This window comes from Phascolarctos cinereus, unplaced genomic scaffold, assembly GCF_003287225.1.
Source record: "Phascolarctos cinereus isolate Bilbo 61053 unplaced genomic scaffold, phaCin_HiC Scaffold_5;HRSCAF=322, whole genome shotgun sequence".
Classification (NCBI taxonomy): Eukaryota; Metazoa; Chordata; class Mammalia; order Diprotodontia; family Phascolarctidae; genus Phascolarctos; species Phascolarctos cinereus.
This window is the reverse complement of record NW_027555958.1, coordinates 422,797,358-422,815,069: the sequence shown is the minus strand read 5'-3', so window position 1 is coordinate 422,815,069 and position 17,712 is coordinate 422,797,358. Positions and strand designations below refer to the sequence as shown.

Below are 17,712 nucleotides of genomic sequence, written 5' to 3'. Positions count from 1 at the left end.
CCAGAGGACCCATGAAGAAACAAGCTATCCATCAGAGCGGTGCCAGATTTAGGGTGCAAAATGCTATTTTTATGCAGCCACTGAGGTAATGTTTTGTTTAACTATGCATATTTGTTACACAATTTTTTTTTGCCCAGCGGGCCTCGTTGGGAGAGTACTACAAATGGCAAAGGTTGCACACACTTTCAAACAAGGTCACTGAATTATCAGTTTTACTTAACCTTTGTACTTTGTTATAAGATAGCTCTCAAAGTGAGTATAATCTCTGCATGTAATATAACAAAATACACCAAGAGAACATCAGAAAAAGAAATAGCCATTAAATCATCGGATGACTTATAAACACATCACATTTCTTCTTTATATTCCCCTTTGCACACCCTAGTTCCGTCTAATCTGGACTATTCTATATTCCCAGAATTTGAAATTTCATCTCTTGCCTCATACAATCCCCCATACTTAAGAATTCATTATTATGGGTTACCCTGACGAAGATGTCCTACTGGGAACTGGAAACACCAGATTAAGGCATAAAAGGTTATCTGTGTGTTGATATTAAATGCCTACACAAATGCTGAAAGTCTGTCTCTCAGAATTCTTATCTTCTTTTCAGGCTCAGCTATTACTTTCTCCACAAAAATCTTTCCTGATCTCCCCGCTCCCTCCCGTTGTAGAGCTCTTCCTTCTTTGGCCACCCATCATTTATTAAACTAATCCGTGTACACATAGTGACCCACCAGTAACCAATCAATAAGTATTTGTTGGTCGCCTACCACGTACCATATTAACAACTGGCACTGACATAACTCTTTAAGGTTTGCAAGGCACTTTCGTACATAAACTTCCTGGGAGGCAGGCACTACAAGTCGTATGGTTTTTAAATGTCGATATAAGAAACTGAAACTCGGGTTAAATGACTGGCCCACGACCACGCAGCTATTAAGTATCAGAGTCAGGAGTGGAGCCCAAATGTCTGATGTCCGACCCTCGTTCCCCATTTCATACATACTGTGCGAGGGAAGGTTAGTGTTGTACACATAGTAGGCGCTTAATAAACTGTTTGTTAAACTGAACCGAATCAGTGAGAAGCCCCTGCTCTCTTGAGGCGGGAAGGTGACCGAAGGGAGCCTCTGGGTCCTAAGGCCCGGGGCAGAGGAACCCCAAGAGAGCGGAGTGAGGCCCCCGCCACCGCCGCCGCGGTCCCGCCCTCACCCTCGGCCAGCAGCGCCGTGCACACGGAGATGAAAACGATGAGGAGAGTGTCCGCGAACATGGTGCTCATCCTGCGCCGAGGCTCCCGCTCTCCGAACCCCCCCGGAGGGGGCGTGGAAACACCTGCGGCGGCTCAGGACCGGGAGCAGACGAAGCGAGATCTCCAGATAACGGCAACCACCCAAGCAAACACGGAGACACCCCGAGAAGCTGGAAGACTCACTTCCGCTTCCGGCTCACGGAGCCGGATCCACGAGGAAAGACGGAAGAAGAGGAGCCCGGGGGAGAGGAAAGGGAGGAAAAGGGAAGGGGCGAGGCAATAAGCTGGGGAGAAAGGCAGCCAATCAGAGGGCGCTTCGTGCTGCAAGGCTGTCCGGACTCATCTCGCGGGATCTCAAAGGGCTTCCGCTTCTGAAGGTTTAGGCGGCTTCCGGTGCCCGTGAAGGGCCCTAGGCTGTCTTCGCGCTCCCTCTCGTGACTCCCCTCCCCCTGCCACTCCTGACTCCTCCCCTTGCTCAGTTTCCCGTGCTGACTTCCACGTCACTGAGCTCAGTCCTGTTTCCGGTTCTCCAACAGGGTTCCCAGTCGGAACCCTTAGAGACTATGAAGTTCCATTCTCTCACTTTACAGGTGAGGAAACCGAAGCCCTTTGAGGCGAAATAGCACAAGAAGATAATGACGGGCCGGGCCTAGAACTAGGGGCTCCTTGACTCTACGACCAGGCTCTTTTCCCCTTGTAGCACAGTGCCTGGCACCAGTAGGCGCCTGACAAGTGCTTCTTCCCTCCTTTCCTTCCTCCTCCCAGTTTAGATCAAATGTTCTTCACCTTTCCTGTGTCCTGGAACTTTCAGCAGTCAGTCTGGGGAAGCCTATGGACCCTTCTCAGAATAATGTTTTTAATACTTTTTAAAAACCAGCGTTACAAAAGAAACCAATTATATTCAAGTAGTGATATACATGTATATACATATATACACATCTGTACCCATATATACAAACATATCTATATAGCCATATCTGTAGTTCACAAACCTCAGTTTAAGAACTCTAGACTGGCAATGAATAGTCAAGGTTTTTGAATAAGAGATCGGCACGATGTTTTAGATTTGTGTGGCAGCATCATTTGACAGATTGTAGATCTTGGAATCAAGGAGGCCTGCTAGGGTATTATTTCATTTGATACAGGTATGAAGTTATGAAAGCATACTATAGTAGGTTGTTGGTGCAAGAAACACTGAAGAAAGAAACGTATTTTTGTAACAGTGGGTCTAGAAGTGTGTGTGTGTATGTGGGGGGGGGTGACAAGGCTTTTTCAAGGGAGGAGAAAAATGGTGACACACCACTGCTAGAAATTCAGCAAGCAAGTAGTTGGGAAATGCAGTTGGTTTGAGAAGAGAATGGGAAAACAAATGATATATTTGCCGCATGATTATTTGAGGTGATGGGACATCCTGATGAAGATGTCCTGTTGGAAACTGGAAATAAAAGACTAGGTCATAAATAAGAGTTGAGAGCTAGACACCATCTTTTGTATTGATATTTGTATAAATATGAAATGCATACACAAATGCAGAAAGTATGGGTAGCAAGCATGGCCTAACACAAAAGCAAATTTGACCTTGTAGGCATCACTGACACTTGGGATGAGACCCATGGCTGAAATGTAGTTATTGGACTTTATACCTTATTCAAAAGGAGAAGGTTTAAAAAAGAAGAGGTAAAGATTAGCATTGTACAAAAAAGTATATATGTATACATACATATGTATGTATATACCTATGAGAATCATTTGGGTGAAAATCAAGTGGAAGGGAAACAGAAGTGATATTGCAATATATATTACTGATCACCTACACAAGAAATACAGGAAACAGCTTACAAGCCTGTCATGGAAATGATGTAATGGTGAGAAGGGATTTCAATTATGCACACCCTGCAGGAATTTTCTTTCTGGTAAGAGCTGAGCAGCTAATAATTTCTTGGCTTGCTCAACTTGCTTAGCTACCTCATCTTTCAAAAAGATGGAGAAAACAAGGAAGAAGTGGTGTCTGGGTTGGAAATTATGAAAATTTTTTAAGGATGACCATTCCAGCCATGACTGTGATCACAAAGAGGATGAAAATTAGACATAATTTCATTGTGCACCCTAAGTCTTAGGGAAAATAGATTTTAAAGGATTTGTATAATTCCTGATTAGTGCAGTGGTTATACATAGTAGGTGCTTTTTACTTTGAATTGAGTTGTGAGAAAAGATAGGTTTTCTTGGCCACCATTTGGATGTTCGGGGTGAGGAGGAATGCACCTAATCTCAAGTGTCTCCCTATCAACTGTCTCATTCCTTGCTGCATACAAGTTGAAATGACTGCCTAATGGCACTAGGACCCAAGTCTTTTGATTTTGAGTGTAGTAGTGGGCCCCATGAGTGTTATTTAAAGGTACCAGTGAAAAGTACCCTGAAGTAGTCACTGTGCTATGTGATAAAGCTCATTATTCTCCTGTCAGCAGGATCTGGTACTGCATCTTCCTCCAGCCTACGTCTAGCTAGACATCCTGTTCCACTCAGGTTTGATATCTCAGTTCCCTCTGATGTCCCTTCCTATAGATCACTGAAATTACCATTAAAATTACCCAAACCATAAAATTTTATAGTAGAAAAGGATTTCAGATATTATCCAATCCAACCCTTACCTGAGCTCCCTTTACAACATCTTTTATAATTGGCAATCTACTCAAAGATCTCCAGGGGTTGATAGCAATCTCATTCTACTTTTCAGATCAATTTTTAAAAGAAAAAAGTCATTAATTTATTATGTTTTAGACATTTTTTAGAAATTCTTAGGTTTCAGAAATACAACTTTCAAAATTTTAATCAAAATTATTTCTCAGTCAGAGTAAGTCTAATTTCCTTTTATGAAACAACACTTCAAACATTTGAAAACAGAAAATGATAACTGTACTAAGTCCTTCCTTTTCCAAGCTAAGCATCTCCAGATCCTAAGTGGCAGTATAACCTGTAGTGAATGATTGGAAGCCCCACACCGTAAAAAAGATCAGTCGGAAGTTGCTTGATGAGCATAGAATCAGAAAAGAAAATTTAAAAGAGGAAATTGTGTGTTGCCAAAAAGATTTTTAGATCAAGCTGATAGAGCGTGTTTTTGTCATCCTTTTCTACACTAGGGCCAGTTTTTTCTACCTTATCATTGCCATCTGTCAGCTAGTCTATATATATATATATATATATATATATATGTGAAGGCTCATTATATGTAGAGTATTATCTTAGACTTTGAGCTAATATGGAATTAAAGAATGTGATTCTTTGACTTTGGGGAAATCATTTAACCTTTTGGGCCTCAGTTTTCTCAGCTGCAAAATAAGGGATCTGAATTAAATGAATTCTAAGATCTCTTCCAATTCAAAATATGTAATCCTGTGAACCTCTTTAAAACAATCTTTCCTGATTGACAGCTATGGATAGTCACTGCTAAGGTAAGATAGTCAAGTACTAAGGTGCTAAACACCTTCCTTAGTGCTATAGGAACTATGCCATTCTTAATTCTCCATATCCCCTTTTCTAGCTCTTTTCACTGCTCAACAGAAAATCTTTCCCTTATATCATTTATTTCATATGTTATGATGTTATAATTTCTAATACTATAGCTCACTTTACATTAATTTATATTTAAATGGCTGTCTCCTTGATTTTTTATAGAATCTCAAAATTAGAAAGGTCTTCAAGTATCATCTATTCTATCCATGCCTGAATAGGAATTCTTGTTTCAATATAGCTAACAAATCCTGCAGTCTTACTTTAAGACCTCAGGTAAGGGTGAAACCATGACTTCCTGAGGCATTTAATTTCATTTTTGGCTAGCTCTAATTGTTAGGAACTTTTTTCCTTATCTTGAGCCACAATTTTTCTTTGCCATTTCTATCCATTGTTCCTAATTCTGCAAAATTAGATTAGGCAGAATTCAAATTTCTTTTTATATGACAGTTCTTTGGCTGCTTGAAGACAGCTGTCATCTGCCTAATAAGTATTATCCTGGTACAACTAAATATTCTCTATTCCTTCACCTGATGCTAGTGTGATGTGAGCTCTCTGATAGGATCTGGGAAGGCTATTTCCCGGACATAAAAATATATGAGATATCATGTCTATTTTTCAAGGAACTTATAGTTAGGAGAGAGAAGACATACAAATAACTGTAATACAAAGCAGAATATAGTGGCATAAGCATTTTGTCATAGGGCTTCAGAGGAAGCAGGAATCATTTCTAATGGATGTAATCAGGAGAATCTTCATGGAGGAGATGGCGTTTGAGTTTGGACTTGAAAAATGTATAAAATTTCTGTTGCTGAAGATGGGGTAGTTATTCCAATCAGAGAGAATCAATAAAACAATATATGTGCCTAATATATTCTTGGCAGTCTGTTAGTTGGGGAGAATACAAATACAAAAATTTGACAGTCCTTACCTACAAGGAGTATACATTTTACTGGGGGCAATATAGCATGTTTACAGATGAGTAAATACAAAATATATACAAAACAATTTGGCAAAGGCACTAAAAATGGGGGAGTCAAGAAAGGCCTCTTAAAGGAATTGGCATTTCAGTCAGTCTTGAAGTGAGCTAAAGGTATCAAAAGGTGGAATTGAGGAGAGAGGATCCCAGGGACTGGGGAGAGCCTGTGCAAAGTCACATATGTGAGAGGTTATAGAATTTGGATAAATGCTAAATAGGCTAGTTTGGCTGGTGTGTAGAGCATGTTAGTGACAGTAATGTGTACTTAGCCTGGAAACTGGAGCTAGTTCAGTTTTAATTTAGACACATTGAGTTTCAGAAGTTATAGAAGGACTTCCAAGTAGAAATGTCCATCAAAAAGTTGGCAGGGTGATAGAGCTGAATTCTGGGAGAAAGGTCAAGACTGGAGAAACATGACTAAGAGTCATCTGTAAATCATGTCTTAAGGGCATTTACTTCCTGGAAGATATCTTCAGATCATTAATTCTGTCTGCTGTATATAGATTCTTTTTGCTACATGGGTTACTTTTTTTAAAGTCAACTTCCTATAATAGCTCACACAGAGCATTTTATAATTTTCAAAATAATTTCTTGAGGCCAGTGGTTTTATTATTTCATTTTATAGATGAAAAAACTGAGGCTTACAGAGGTTATGATTTAGCCACAGTCAAATGCGTAATAATTTTTATGGAGCTGGGACTCATATACAGGTCTTCTAACTTTAGGCAGAACCATAAGTTCTATTAGTACTTTGCCACTACCTCATTGCCTCTTTATCCACTTATAATACCATGGTAATAACTAGAACTGAAAAAAATATAAGAGAGATCATCAGTACACGGACCAGAGATTTAGGAGTTGAACTTCTCCAAAAACATCTAGCCATTTTGCTTTTTTTATGAATTTTCTGGGCTGAGAGAGAGGGAAGGAACAGAACAATATCCTCTTTCCTCTGAAAAATATCTGGTGACTTGGCATCATGGTAGTCTGCTCTGCCTGTTTTGTAACAGCGCTTTTCATTCGTTGGATTCTATTAAAATAACTAAATTCACAGTTTATAGATAGACCAAATATATCATGTTTACTGAACCTACTATAATCAGTGCTATTGCTCAGGTATGAGCAAGCAGTTTTGTGTAAGTGCTCTATAGATTCTACAACCACCTTATACAGTATTAATAATTAGCTAGTTTAGAAAAAATCTTTAGGATGATGATAAGGTCTCAGAATGAACTGGGAAAATAAACTGAGTGCTTTTGATTCCAAAGTAACTAATGCCATTTGTTGATGAAGGCTGCCTTCAATCCATATGGGTAGAATTTTGTCTACTTTCCCATAGCTATGGTCTGAAAAAGGAATAAATCTTTCTATCATTTAGATGCCTTAGTCTTTCTCCATTCCTTGTATGTAGGACTCAAGGGTCCAGCTATAGCCAAATATCTATTGATAGATATTCCTAAGCCTTTCTAAGTACCCCTCTAGGCTCAGTTTCCCAATTTCTCCTTGCGTTGGTATGTTGACTCCTCAGGAAACAGAAAACCCTGAGGGGTTGTTGCTTCTCATACTATCATTCATAATAATATGATGGCTACTAATAGCTAACATATGGAGCTTACCGTGTGCCAGACACTATGCTAAATGCTTTACACATATTAGTTGATCCTCATACCAATCCTGGGAAGGAGATGCTATTATTATCCCCATTTTACAGATGAGGAAACTGAGGCAGACAGGTGCTTTGCCCAGGGTTACACAGTTAGTTAAATCTGAGGCCAGATTTAAACTCCTGTCTTCCTGATTCCAGGGCTGGTGTTCTAACCATTGTGCCACTTTGCTGCCCCACAAACACCTTTCAGAGTCCTTTCTCCAATGTCAATCAACTGGTTGATATCAATTAGCTATTACAAAAGGGAATTTACTGAGAAGATATAATAAAGACAGAAGTTGTAAAAATATTCCCTTCCCCACAATGAGGGTACATTCTCCCCTCTTAACATAATCCCTGGAAAGAGTGGATACCATGTAAAAGCACAAAGATAGTGAAGTAAGGACCATGTGGAACCAAGGGCTGCCTTGAGATTCTTGGCCTTGGGAGACCTTTAATCTTCTTAAGGAGCCTCCATCAAGTTCTCCTCAGGTTAGCCCAGCTGAACTGGCTCCTTATAAGGTTGGTGTCCCACCTGAGGGCCAACTGGCTACTGGTCTGGGTTAAGCTGGTCGCTTGATGCTTGCCAGGCTTCAAATTGTCCTCAGCTACTTGAGCTCCTTCACACTGCTACTGAATCTGGTAGCTGAGGATCCCTCCCATGGCTCTTCAGGCCTTTCAAAGTTGACAAGGTCCTAACCTGGTTATTTTCCTCCAGTACTCATTCACTTCTGTTGATGAGGGAAAGTCAAGAAAGAAGAAACACAAAAGAACAAAGGTGCTGTGTTTTCATGGATATGTGGCAGCCAGTTAAGATGAAGCCATAACTGCTGCTGCTCCTCCCCCACCCCGAATCCTACCAAGCACTTCGCAGTTTTCTTCCTCACTTGAAAGGGGCCTGGAAAGAGAGATCATCTGATGAGACCTTTTATATATACCCTTGATTCCAACTCAGCTACCAATTTAAAAGACTTTTTGTCACTAACATGCTATTGTGGATAGATTTCTGGCCTTGGAATGAGGAGGACGTGCATTAGAGTCCTACCTCTGTCCGGCACTAATCATTTGACCTTGGACAAGTGAAAGCCTTTCTGAGACTTAGTTTCCTCATCTGTGAATTGAGGGAGAAGGGAAAGTGTATAGCCTCAGTGGCCTCTAAAGTATCTTCTAGCTCTGAATCCATGATCCTGTAATCTAAAAACATCAGTAAGTAAAATCTCAGTTAAATCTAATTTGGGATTTCACAGCCAATGTATGGCAAAGGCAGGACTTGAACCCCTGGTTTTCCTTCCCCTCTCATTTCTCTTCCTCTCCTCCCTCTCTCTCCTCTTCCCCTTCTCTCTGTCTTTCCCCTCTCCCTCTTCATTTTCCCCCTCCCCTACTCTCTTTCTCCTCCTCATTTTTGTCATTTACTTTTTTAAAATGTACATTCTTTCTTTTAAGTAATTAAATACACATAAATTTAAGTGGACTGGGCATTAAGAATGAATCAAAGGACAGAGAGGTGATAGACTCAGAGTACAGACTTAGACTTTTTTTGAAATGACCAATGCAGAAATTTATTTAGCTTGATGTTACATATTTGTAAAAAGGGTTTTTTTTTTCTTTTTCAGCTGATGGAGAGTGGAGTTAGTGGAACAGAAGATGAATTTTTGTTGATTAAAAAAAATAAAATTGTATTTTAAAAAGAGTGAATAAAGGCTGCTATGATTTAAGAGGTAGAGGCAAGAACCAAATTTCTGGGTGATATGGCCAATAAGATGGAGTCCTAGACATTTTCTCCAATCTTCATGACTGCCCAAAACTCCCAAAATATGAACTATTCTCAAGAGGCAAAATAACTGTAGAGGTCTCCGCAGACTAAAACACCAAAAACACTAATAAGGTACACCCTGATGAACTAACAGCAGAAAAAACTAGTCTCTAATCCCAAATACGCTCACTCAACATCCCCTCTTCCACCAGTGCCCACTTTCTTAGGGGCTACACAATGGGATGTACAGGCTTGTATTTCATAGTACACTCTACAAACAATTCCCTTGCTGATGCTAGAATCCCTACCCTTGTCCTCCTTCCACCATTATGTGACAACAAGCAACAGAATTCAACTCTGTTACTTCCCTCTTTTCCCCCCCTCCCAATTCATGGGCATCTATTTTGTTTCTGATTCTTAGCCATCACAAAAAGTGCTGCTATAAACATTTTGGAGCATGAGGACTTTTTTCTTATTGATGACTTCCTTGAAGTATAAGCCCAAGAATGGAGTCTCTGGTTCAAAGGGTATGGACAAGTTAGTTACTTCATTTACATAGTTCATTTTTGCCAATTTGCAGGGTGTGAAATATTAGTTGTTTTAATTTGCATTTCTCTTATTATTAGTGATTTTTTATGTGCCTATGAATACTTTGCAGTTCTCCATATTCTTTGGCCACTTATATGTTTGTATATCTTGTACATCAAACCCTCACCAAAGAAATCTGATATGAAGAATTTTTCCCATTTGACCACTTCCCTTCCTATCCTAAATGCATTAATGTTGTCTGTGCAGAAGCTTTTTGGTTTCAAGTAATCAAAATTGTCTGTTTTATCTTTTGCAATTGCCTCTCTGTCATTTGGCTAAGAATACTGTCACTGTGTCTTAATATCTTCCTGGATTTACTATTTGCTATCTTTCTGTGCCCGCCAGTGCCTGGGAAACTGTCATTACTTATTCATGGGCCCTAAGACACCTGGGCCTTTCCATTCACCTTAGTATTTCTAGGCCCTTCCATCCATCCTGTGGCTGAACACTCTTTCATGTGCTTCCTTCCAGCTTTATTTTCTTCTCCCCCAACCCTCCAGGCCATCCTAGAATGTCTAGGAAGACCCACTACTACTAGGGGTGTTCTTTCCCTTTTGTCTTCCCTCTCTGCTCCTTTCTCTGGCTTTGGCCAACCAGAACCCATCTTGACTCCTTGACTGCTCACATAGCCTGGATAAGTTAGGAATCACCATCTCTATTTCATCTGGTAAGTTGGAGGACCATCAGGCCTTACCAATTGCCTTGCCTGTATGCCCTGCAGACCCCTGGCACATCTTCAGAACTTCTAGGCCTTGCCATCTTCTCTGTTACTTAATCCTTAGGGGTTCTGGGCCTTTCCATCTGCCCTGCAGCAAAACTTTTATTTATATATTGTCCCCTCTTAATAAAGTGAGGGCTCCTTGGGAATAAGGACTGTCTAGCTTTTGCTTTTTCTAACCCCAGTACTTAGCATAAATGTTTGGCACAAAGTAAATATTCAACAAATCCTTTTTCATTCATTCATTCATTTGTCCCAGATACCATCTGACACAGATCTGACGTTCATTCATTCATTTGTCCCAGATACCATCTGACACAGATCTGACGTAAGACCTTCTTTGGCTTGTCACGAATATGGATTTTGAGCCAGAACAAAAGGTAATCTAAGGAGGCAGTCATTATTCTCCACCTACTTGACCCACCTTTCTGAATTTATTATGTATATCTGTCAGTAGCAAAATCTTGTAGCTTTGATATCTTATTTAGGATGACAAAAACAAAACCTCACTGTCTCCTTAGATTGTTATGATTTTAGATTGCATTAAATCAACTTTATGTGTTATTATTATGTAGAGAGAAGGAGAAGGAATGACTATTCTGAATCACTTCATTCTACTTCAACAGTGTAATTGTTAAGGTAAGCTAAAAAGTGATTTGAACATCCACAGCTTTGGGATCTGGAGGCCAACCTCCCAAGAGAGAATGATGCAGGATAGGGACTACAACTGGCAACTTGTCTCACATTGTATTTGTCCAGCTACGTTTAAATAGCTGTATTTAGTATTTGTAGACTTACAATCATAGAAACTCTGTAGCTGGAAGGGTCCTTAAAGAAAAGTGATCAGAGTCTGATTTCAAGAAAAGAACATACTTTTAATAAGAATTGGCAAGAAATATTCTTTATCAAATGATATGTATGATTTTTAGTCCAGGCAAATATAGAAATAGGGATAAAAAGAGTCACCAAATCTGTAGGTCCAGAGAAAGCAGGGCATGGTAGATGGAGAGCCAGCCCTGGGGTCAGTAAGACTTGACTGGATTCAAGTCCATATTCTATTAACATGGTCAAGCCACTAAGATCCCTCAGCACCCCAAGTGACTCTCTAGGGCCATAAGTTACAGATGAATTGCTGATCTTCAGTGGTGAAGGGAATTCCAACTGCAAGAGTTTATCACACCAAGAAAATCCTAGGTCTGAACCCCCCTTCCCTATGAAAAGTTAATCTATAGATCACTCAAGGGACAGCTAGGTGATGTAGTGGATAGAGAACTGGCCCTGGAGTCAGGAGGACCTGAGTTCAAATTTGACCTCAGATACGTAACACTTACTAGCTGTGTGACTCTGGGAAGTCACTTAACCCCAGTTGCCTCACCAAAATATAAACCACACACACACACACACACACACACACACACACACACACACACATATCATCCAAGATTTTTTGTTTTTTTAGGCAATTGGGGTTAAGTGACTTGCCCAGGGTTACACAGCTAGTAAGTATTAAGTGTTTGGTCTGAGGCCGAATTTGAACTCAGGTCCTCCTGACTTCAGGGCGGGTGCTCTATCCACTATACCAACTAGCTGCCCCTCAAGATTGGTTTTGAATGACTTTAAGGAACCTGGCATTTTTCTTCCAAATGTGAGAGGAAGGGATCAGTGATAGGAAAGTGAAAACAAACATGTTAAAGGATTATAATAGATTTAGGTCTGGAGAAGACCTTAAAGGCCATGGAGTCCATCCCTTCCTGTAAAGATGAGGAAACTGAGGCACAGAGAAGTTATGACTTGCCTGGAATCACAGCTGAAAAATGAGGTGACATTTGAATACAGGTCTTCCTCATTCCAAACCTAGCATTCTAATCTAACTATATTATGCTGCCTATACCCAACAAGTAATAGTGTCCTTACTTTTCAAAGCACTTTTGCATCTATTAACTCAACCCTAGAATAGGTGGGTAGATAGATCCGATATTTTCATCCTCGTTTGATAGATAAAGAGACTAAAACATAGGGAGATTAAATGATTGGGAATCCAAACTAGTTACCTCAGAGCAAGATAAATACATTGTACAAGGAGGGAAAATTGATTCTTGAGAGGCAGTAGCATCGATGTAATTGGAGGTACATCCAGGGCCTATTCGAGCCTCAGATAATTATAAAATTGATACTTCCAATCATTAATCCATTCCTATCTCTCCCAAGAACCCAGTGATCCTTGCTCCCCTGGAGCATTGGATCCTATGTTCTAACCCTGTGTTTTCTGACCAAAACGTACTGTGGATTAGTAAAATATACAAATGCTGTACGGGAACCACTACGGTTATATAGCTGTATTTTATACTTTAGTGAATCTGTGATTTCATTGATGTAAATGTTTTCTCCATTGATGCAGATTATAACATATCCATATTTTTTTTGTTCTCTGTACTTCTTGTTCATGTTCTCAAAGATCATTCATAGAGGAACTATCCAATGTAGTGAAGGCCTTCTAGAGCTGTTTGTAGGTAAAAATGTAGATAAGAGTTGGACTATTTCTGTCTTACCACATGACTAGTCCATTTTAAAAAAAAATTATAAAAGGATCATATAGTTTGAGCTGGAATGGACCACCAAAGTCATCTAGTCCAATTCCCTTATTTTACACATGAGGAAATTGAATCCCAGGTAGGTTTAATGACTTGCCTGTTTTCACATAGGTAGTAAGTGGGAGAGCCAGTGTTCAAACTTAGTTTCTCTGAGTTCAAATCCAGAATGCTTTCTATGGCATCATGCTACTTTGTCTCTTTAGTAATATCCATTACAGCACTTCTTGTGTAATTTTTCATTGGTAATGTGTTGCAGCATGCTTAATACCCATCATGTACACTTTTCATTATACTTAGGTTGATCCTTATATTTCATTCGTCAGAACCTATTCCATGAATCACAACCATAAAACATTATTGGAAGAATATTGTTGGAAAGATGGGCCGTTGATATTTTGTACTGTTGGTAGAGCTATGAAATGGTACAGCCATTCTGGGAAGTAATTTGTAGCTATGTCCCCAAATTCATTAAACTGAGTATATCCTGTGACCCAATAATACCACTACAAGTCCTATAACCCAAAGATATCAAAGAAAATAAAGGACCCCATATATACAAAGATATTCTTAGTAGTTCTTTTGATAATAGCAAAGAACTGGAAACTAAGGGAATGCCCATCCTTTGGAGAATGCCTAAACAAATTATGATATGTGAATGTAATAGAATACTATTGTGCCATGAGAAAATGTGAAAAACCAGTTTCAGATAAACCTAGGAATACTTGTATTAACTAATTCAGAATGAAGTGAGCAGAAAAGGAGAGCAATTTATATAGTAACTACAACAGCACTGTAAAAACAAAGAACTTCGAAAAACAAGAATTGTAATGAATGTAATGACCAGCCTCTTCTAGGCCAATGGCCTCTAGAGGACCATTGATAAAGCATGCCACCCACTACTGACCAAGAGATGATAGACTCAGGGTACAGAATGAGATTATGTGGATTGTGTATATGTGTGTGTGTGTGTGTGTGTGTGTGTGTGTGTGTGTGTGTGTGTGTGTGTATGTAGAGGTCATGGCCAATGAAGGAATTTATCTTGCTTGACTATGCACATTTATTACAGGGTTTAGTTTTATATTTTCATTTTTGTTCATCCCCTTCCCCCATGGGAGGGGGATAGGAAGGAGAGAAAATAGATTTTTGTTCATTGAAAAAGTAAAAGTTAATTTTAAAAAGGTAAGATGGACCTTTGTTTCAGAGAGAAGCTTAGGGTTATTAAAAGCACTCTACAAGTGGCCACAATGTCAAAAGATGGAAGTAGTCAATGTTGGAGGGATTGTATAGAAAGACAAGAACACTAATGCTTGTTGGTGGAGCTGGTTATTGGCACTTCCATTCTGGAAAGCAGTATGGAATTATGTAAAGAAAATGACTCAAATGTCCTTACCTCGTGATCATGAGATTTCACTGCTAAGCATATACCCCAAGGTATAGTCAATGAAAAAAAAAGCTTCATAGACACCTAAATATTTAAAGCAGCATTCTTTGTGTTAGAAAAGAAACAGAAACCAAGTAGGTATCCATCAATTGTCATATGATCAGTCAGCTCAATAAACATGTATTAAGCTCCTACTATGTTCTAGGCACTGAGCTAAGCACTGGGAATACAGAGAAAAGCAAAAGTCAATCCTTGCTCTCAAGGAACTCAAAACCTAATCGTGGAGACAACAAATAAACAAAAATGTACGAACAAGCTAGATACAGGATACTAGGAAATAATGAACAGAGGGAAGGCATGAGAATTAAGAAGAACCGAGAAAGGATTTATGGAGAAGGGGGATTTTTGCTGGGATTTGAAGGAAGCCAGGGAATCCAGCAGCTGGAAATGAGGAGGGAGAGTATTCCAGGGATGGGAAACAGAAAATTCCTGGAGCTGAGTGTCTTGTTTTCAGGGAGGGGAAGAGAAATAAACATTTGTTAATGTCTGCTCTGTGTCAGGCACTGTGCTAAATGTTTGTTTATTTTAACAAATATTATCTCATTTGAGCTTCACAAAAACCCTGCAAGGTAGATGAGACTCTTATAGGTCATTCAGCAAACAAAAGGAAATTTATTTAACTATATTAGGATAAAGATATTTATCAAGGATAGGCATTTAGAACTGGAAAGACTTATATGAACTGATGCTGAGTGAAGTGAGCAGAACCAAGAGAACACTGTACACAGTAACAGCAACATTGTATGATGACCAACTTTGATTGACTTAGCTCTTCTTGGCAATGCAATGATCTAAGACAATTTCAAGGGACTCGTGATGGAAAATGCTGTCCACATTCAGAGAAAGAACTATGGAGTCTGAATGCAGATTGAAGCATACTATTTTCACTTTTTTTATGTTTTTTGTTTTTTTCTTTCTCGTGGTTTTTCCCTTTTGTTCTGATTCTTCTTGCACAACATGACTAATGTGGAAATATGTTTAATATGATTATACATTTGTAGCCTATATCATATTATATGCCATCTTGGGGAGGGAGGAGGGGGGAATTTAGAACTCATAATCTTAAAAAAGTGAGTGTTGAAAACTAAAATTAAATAAATTAATTAATCTTAAAAAAAAAAGGATAGGCATTTATAACCTGTGGATTGATTTGATGGAGCTACGCTTCCTTGTCTACATTACCCCACCTACATTACTTATCATGATCTATGGTCAAATCTCTGAGATACCACTCTCCCCACTGCAGGTCCTGGTGACTGCTTTGTTCTCAGGCAGTTGGGAAGTGACATCAACAATCTGAGCCCTGAGTCCCTTGAACCAATATTAGAGGAATGTCTCAATACTTTAAAAAAAATAGTAAGTATTGATGTTTTCTGTTTCTTGTGTCACTACAGTATACCATGTAGCCCACCTTTTGCCCCATTCAGAGAACCATCCCCTATAACAAGTAGTTATTTTTTTTAGAAAGAAAAAAAAAGGTAGTACAACTGATTGATGCCTTGAAAATGTCCAAAAGCACATACAATGTATAATACTTGTAGACCTCCAACCTCCGTGAAGGGGTAGGTTGGAGATATCATCTCATAAATCTTCATTGATCTTTATAATTTTGTTTCACTTACTTTTGATTTTTTTTTGTGGTGTTCTTTCCATTTACATTGGTATTCATCCCTTGACTCTGCTTACATCACTCTGCATCAATTCATATAGATCCTTCTGTGTTTCTTTGTATTCATCACACACATCATTTCTTATAGTGCAGTAGTATTCTAGTATATTAATGTATTACAATTTGTTTAACCATTTCCCAGTTGATGGGCACCTACTTTGTTTCTAATTTTTAGCTATCACAAAAAAATACTGCTATAAATATTTTGAAGTATGTGGGGCCTTTTTTTCTATTGATGGCTTCTTTGGGGTATAATAGAGTCTGTGGTTCAGAGGTTCAGTTTAGTCACTTTGTTTGCATGATTCCAAATTGCTTTTATACCACGTCACAGCTCCAACAATGTGTCAGGGTACCTATCTTCTTGCAACCCCTCCAACATTGATTATTGCCATTTTTTGTCATTTTTGCCAATTTTGTAGGTGTTAGGTAAAATATCAGGGTTGTTTTTCTTTGTATTTCTCTTAGTAGTGATTTGGAGCATTTTTTAATGTGATTATAAATGCTTTGCAGTTTTTCCTTTGAGAGCTATTTGTTCATTTCCTTTGACTATCTACTGGGGAACAGCTATTAGTCTTATATATATATTTATTAATTATTTCTATATCTTGGATACCAACTCATAGCAAAGAAATTTGACACAAAGGTTTTCCCCCGTTTGAACAGTTCCCTTGTTATCCTAGATGCATTAGTATTGTCTGTGCAGAAGCTTTTCAACTTCAAGTAATGAAAGCTATCTAGTTTGTATTTTGTAATTGCCTCTACCTCTTATTTAGTTAAGAATACATCCCTTAACCATAGCTATGAGAAGTATATGATCTGTTTCTCTTCTAACTTTTTTGTAGAATGATCTTTTTCATTCACTCATTCAAGATCTATTAAGATCTTGCATCCATGTATTGTGGAGTATGGGGTAAAGTTTTGGTTTAAGTCTAATTCCTGCCAGACTGTTTTGCAGTTTTCCCAATAGTTTTTATCAAATAGGGAATTTTTCCCTAGGTTGTTTATTTTTTCCCCTTTAACAAACACTGGGTTATTGAGTTCTATTGTTTCTGAATCTCCCTTGTCTAGTCTATTCCATTGATCTATCTCTCTATTCTGTAACCAATACCAGATGTTTTTGATGACTGGTGCTTTATAATATAGTTTGAGATCTGGAAGTGCTATTCCCCCTTCATCCTTACTTCTTTTCATCCTTTCCCTTGATATTTTTATTTTTTCTTTTTCCAAATGAATTTTGTTATTATTTTATCAAGCTGTGTTAAGTATCCCCTTGGAAACTTGATTGCTGTAGCATTCAACATGTAAATTAAGTTTGGTAGTATTTTATTATATTGGCACAGCCTAACCAGGAGCAGCAGATTGTAGGGGTTTCTTTTCTTATCCAATCTCTCACTCTTTTTCATTTTATGGGATTGTTTAATCCATTCACATTTAAACCTACAAGAGTTAGGTTTGTATTTTCTCTCATCCGTCACTAAAGTTGCTTCTCCCACCTCTGCTAAGTTATGATTTTTTTCCCCCTCTTCTGCTATTAACATAGTATTATGTCCCTTCAATTGCTTTACTTTA

At 38.7% G+C, this 17,712-nt stretch overlaps 1 protein-coding gene and 1 long non-coding RNA gene across 3 annotated transcripts in view; one reads left to right on the top strand and one right to left on the bottom strand.

The window, feature by feature from the left end:
- Positions 1-1,296, bottom strand: part of TMCO1 (transmembrane and coiled-coil domains 1) — a 37,869-nt gene extending 36,573 nt beyond the window's left edge. For both annotated transcript variants that reach the window (XM_078156519.1, XM_020979012.2), the window contains exon 1: positions 1,213-1,296. In XM_078156519.1, coding sequence (XP_078012645.1) covers positions 1,213-1,282 — 70 coding nt within the window. In that variant the 5' untranslated portion in view covers positions 1,283-1,296. The remainder of the gene's footprint in view (positions 1-1,212) is intronic.
- Positions 1,271-9,098, top strand: LOC110202729 (uncharacterized). The gene is made up of 2 exons (XR_002322784.2): positions 1,271-1,842; positions 8,997-9,098. It is a non-coding gene; the product is annotated as an uncharacterized LOC110202729 (long non-coding RNA).
- Positions 9,099-17,712: the final 8,614 nt, after the last annotated feature.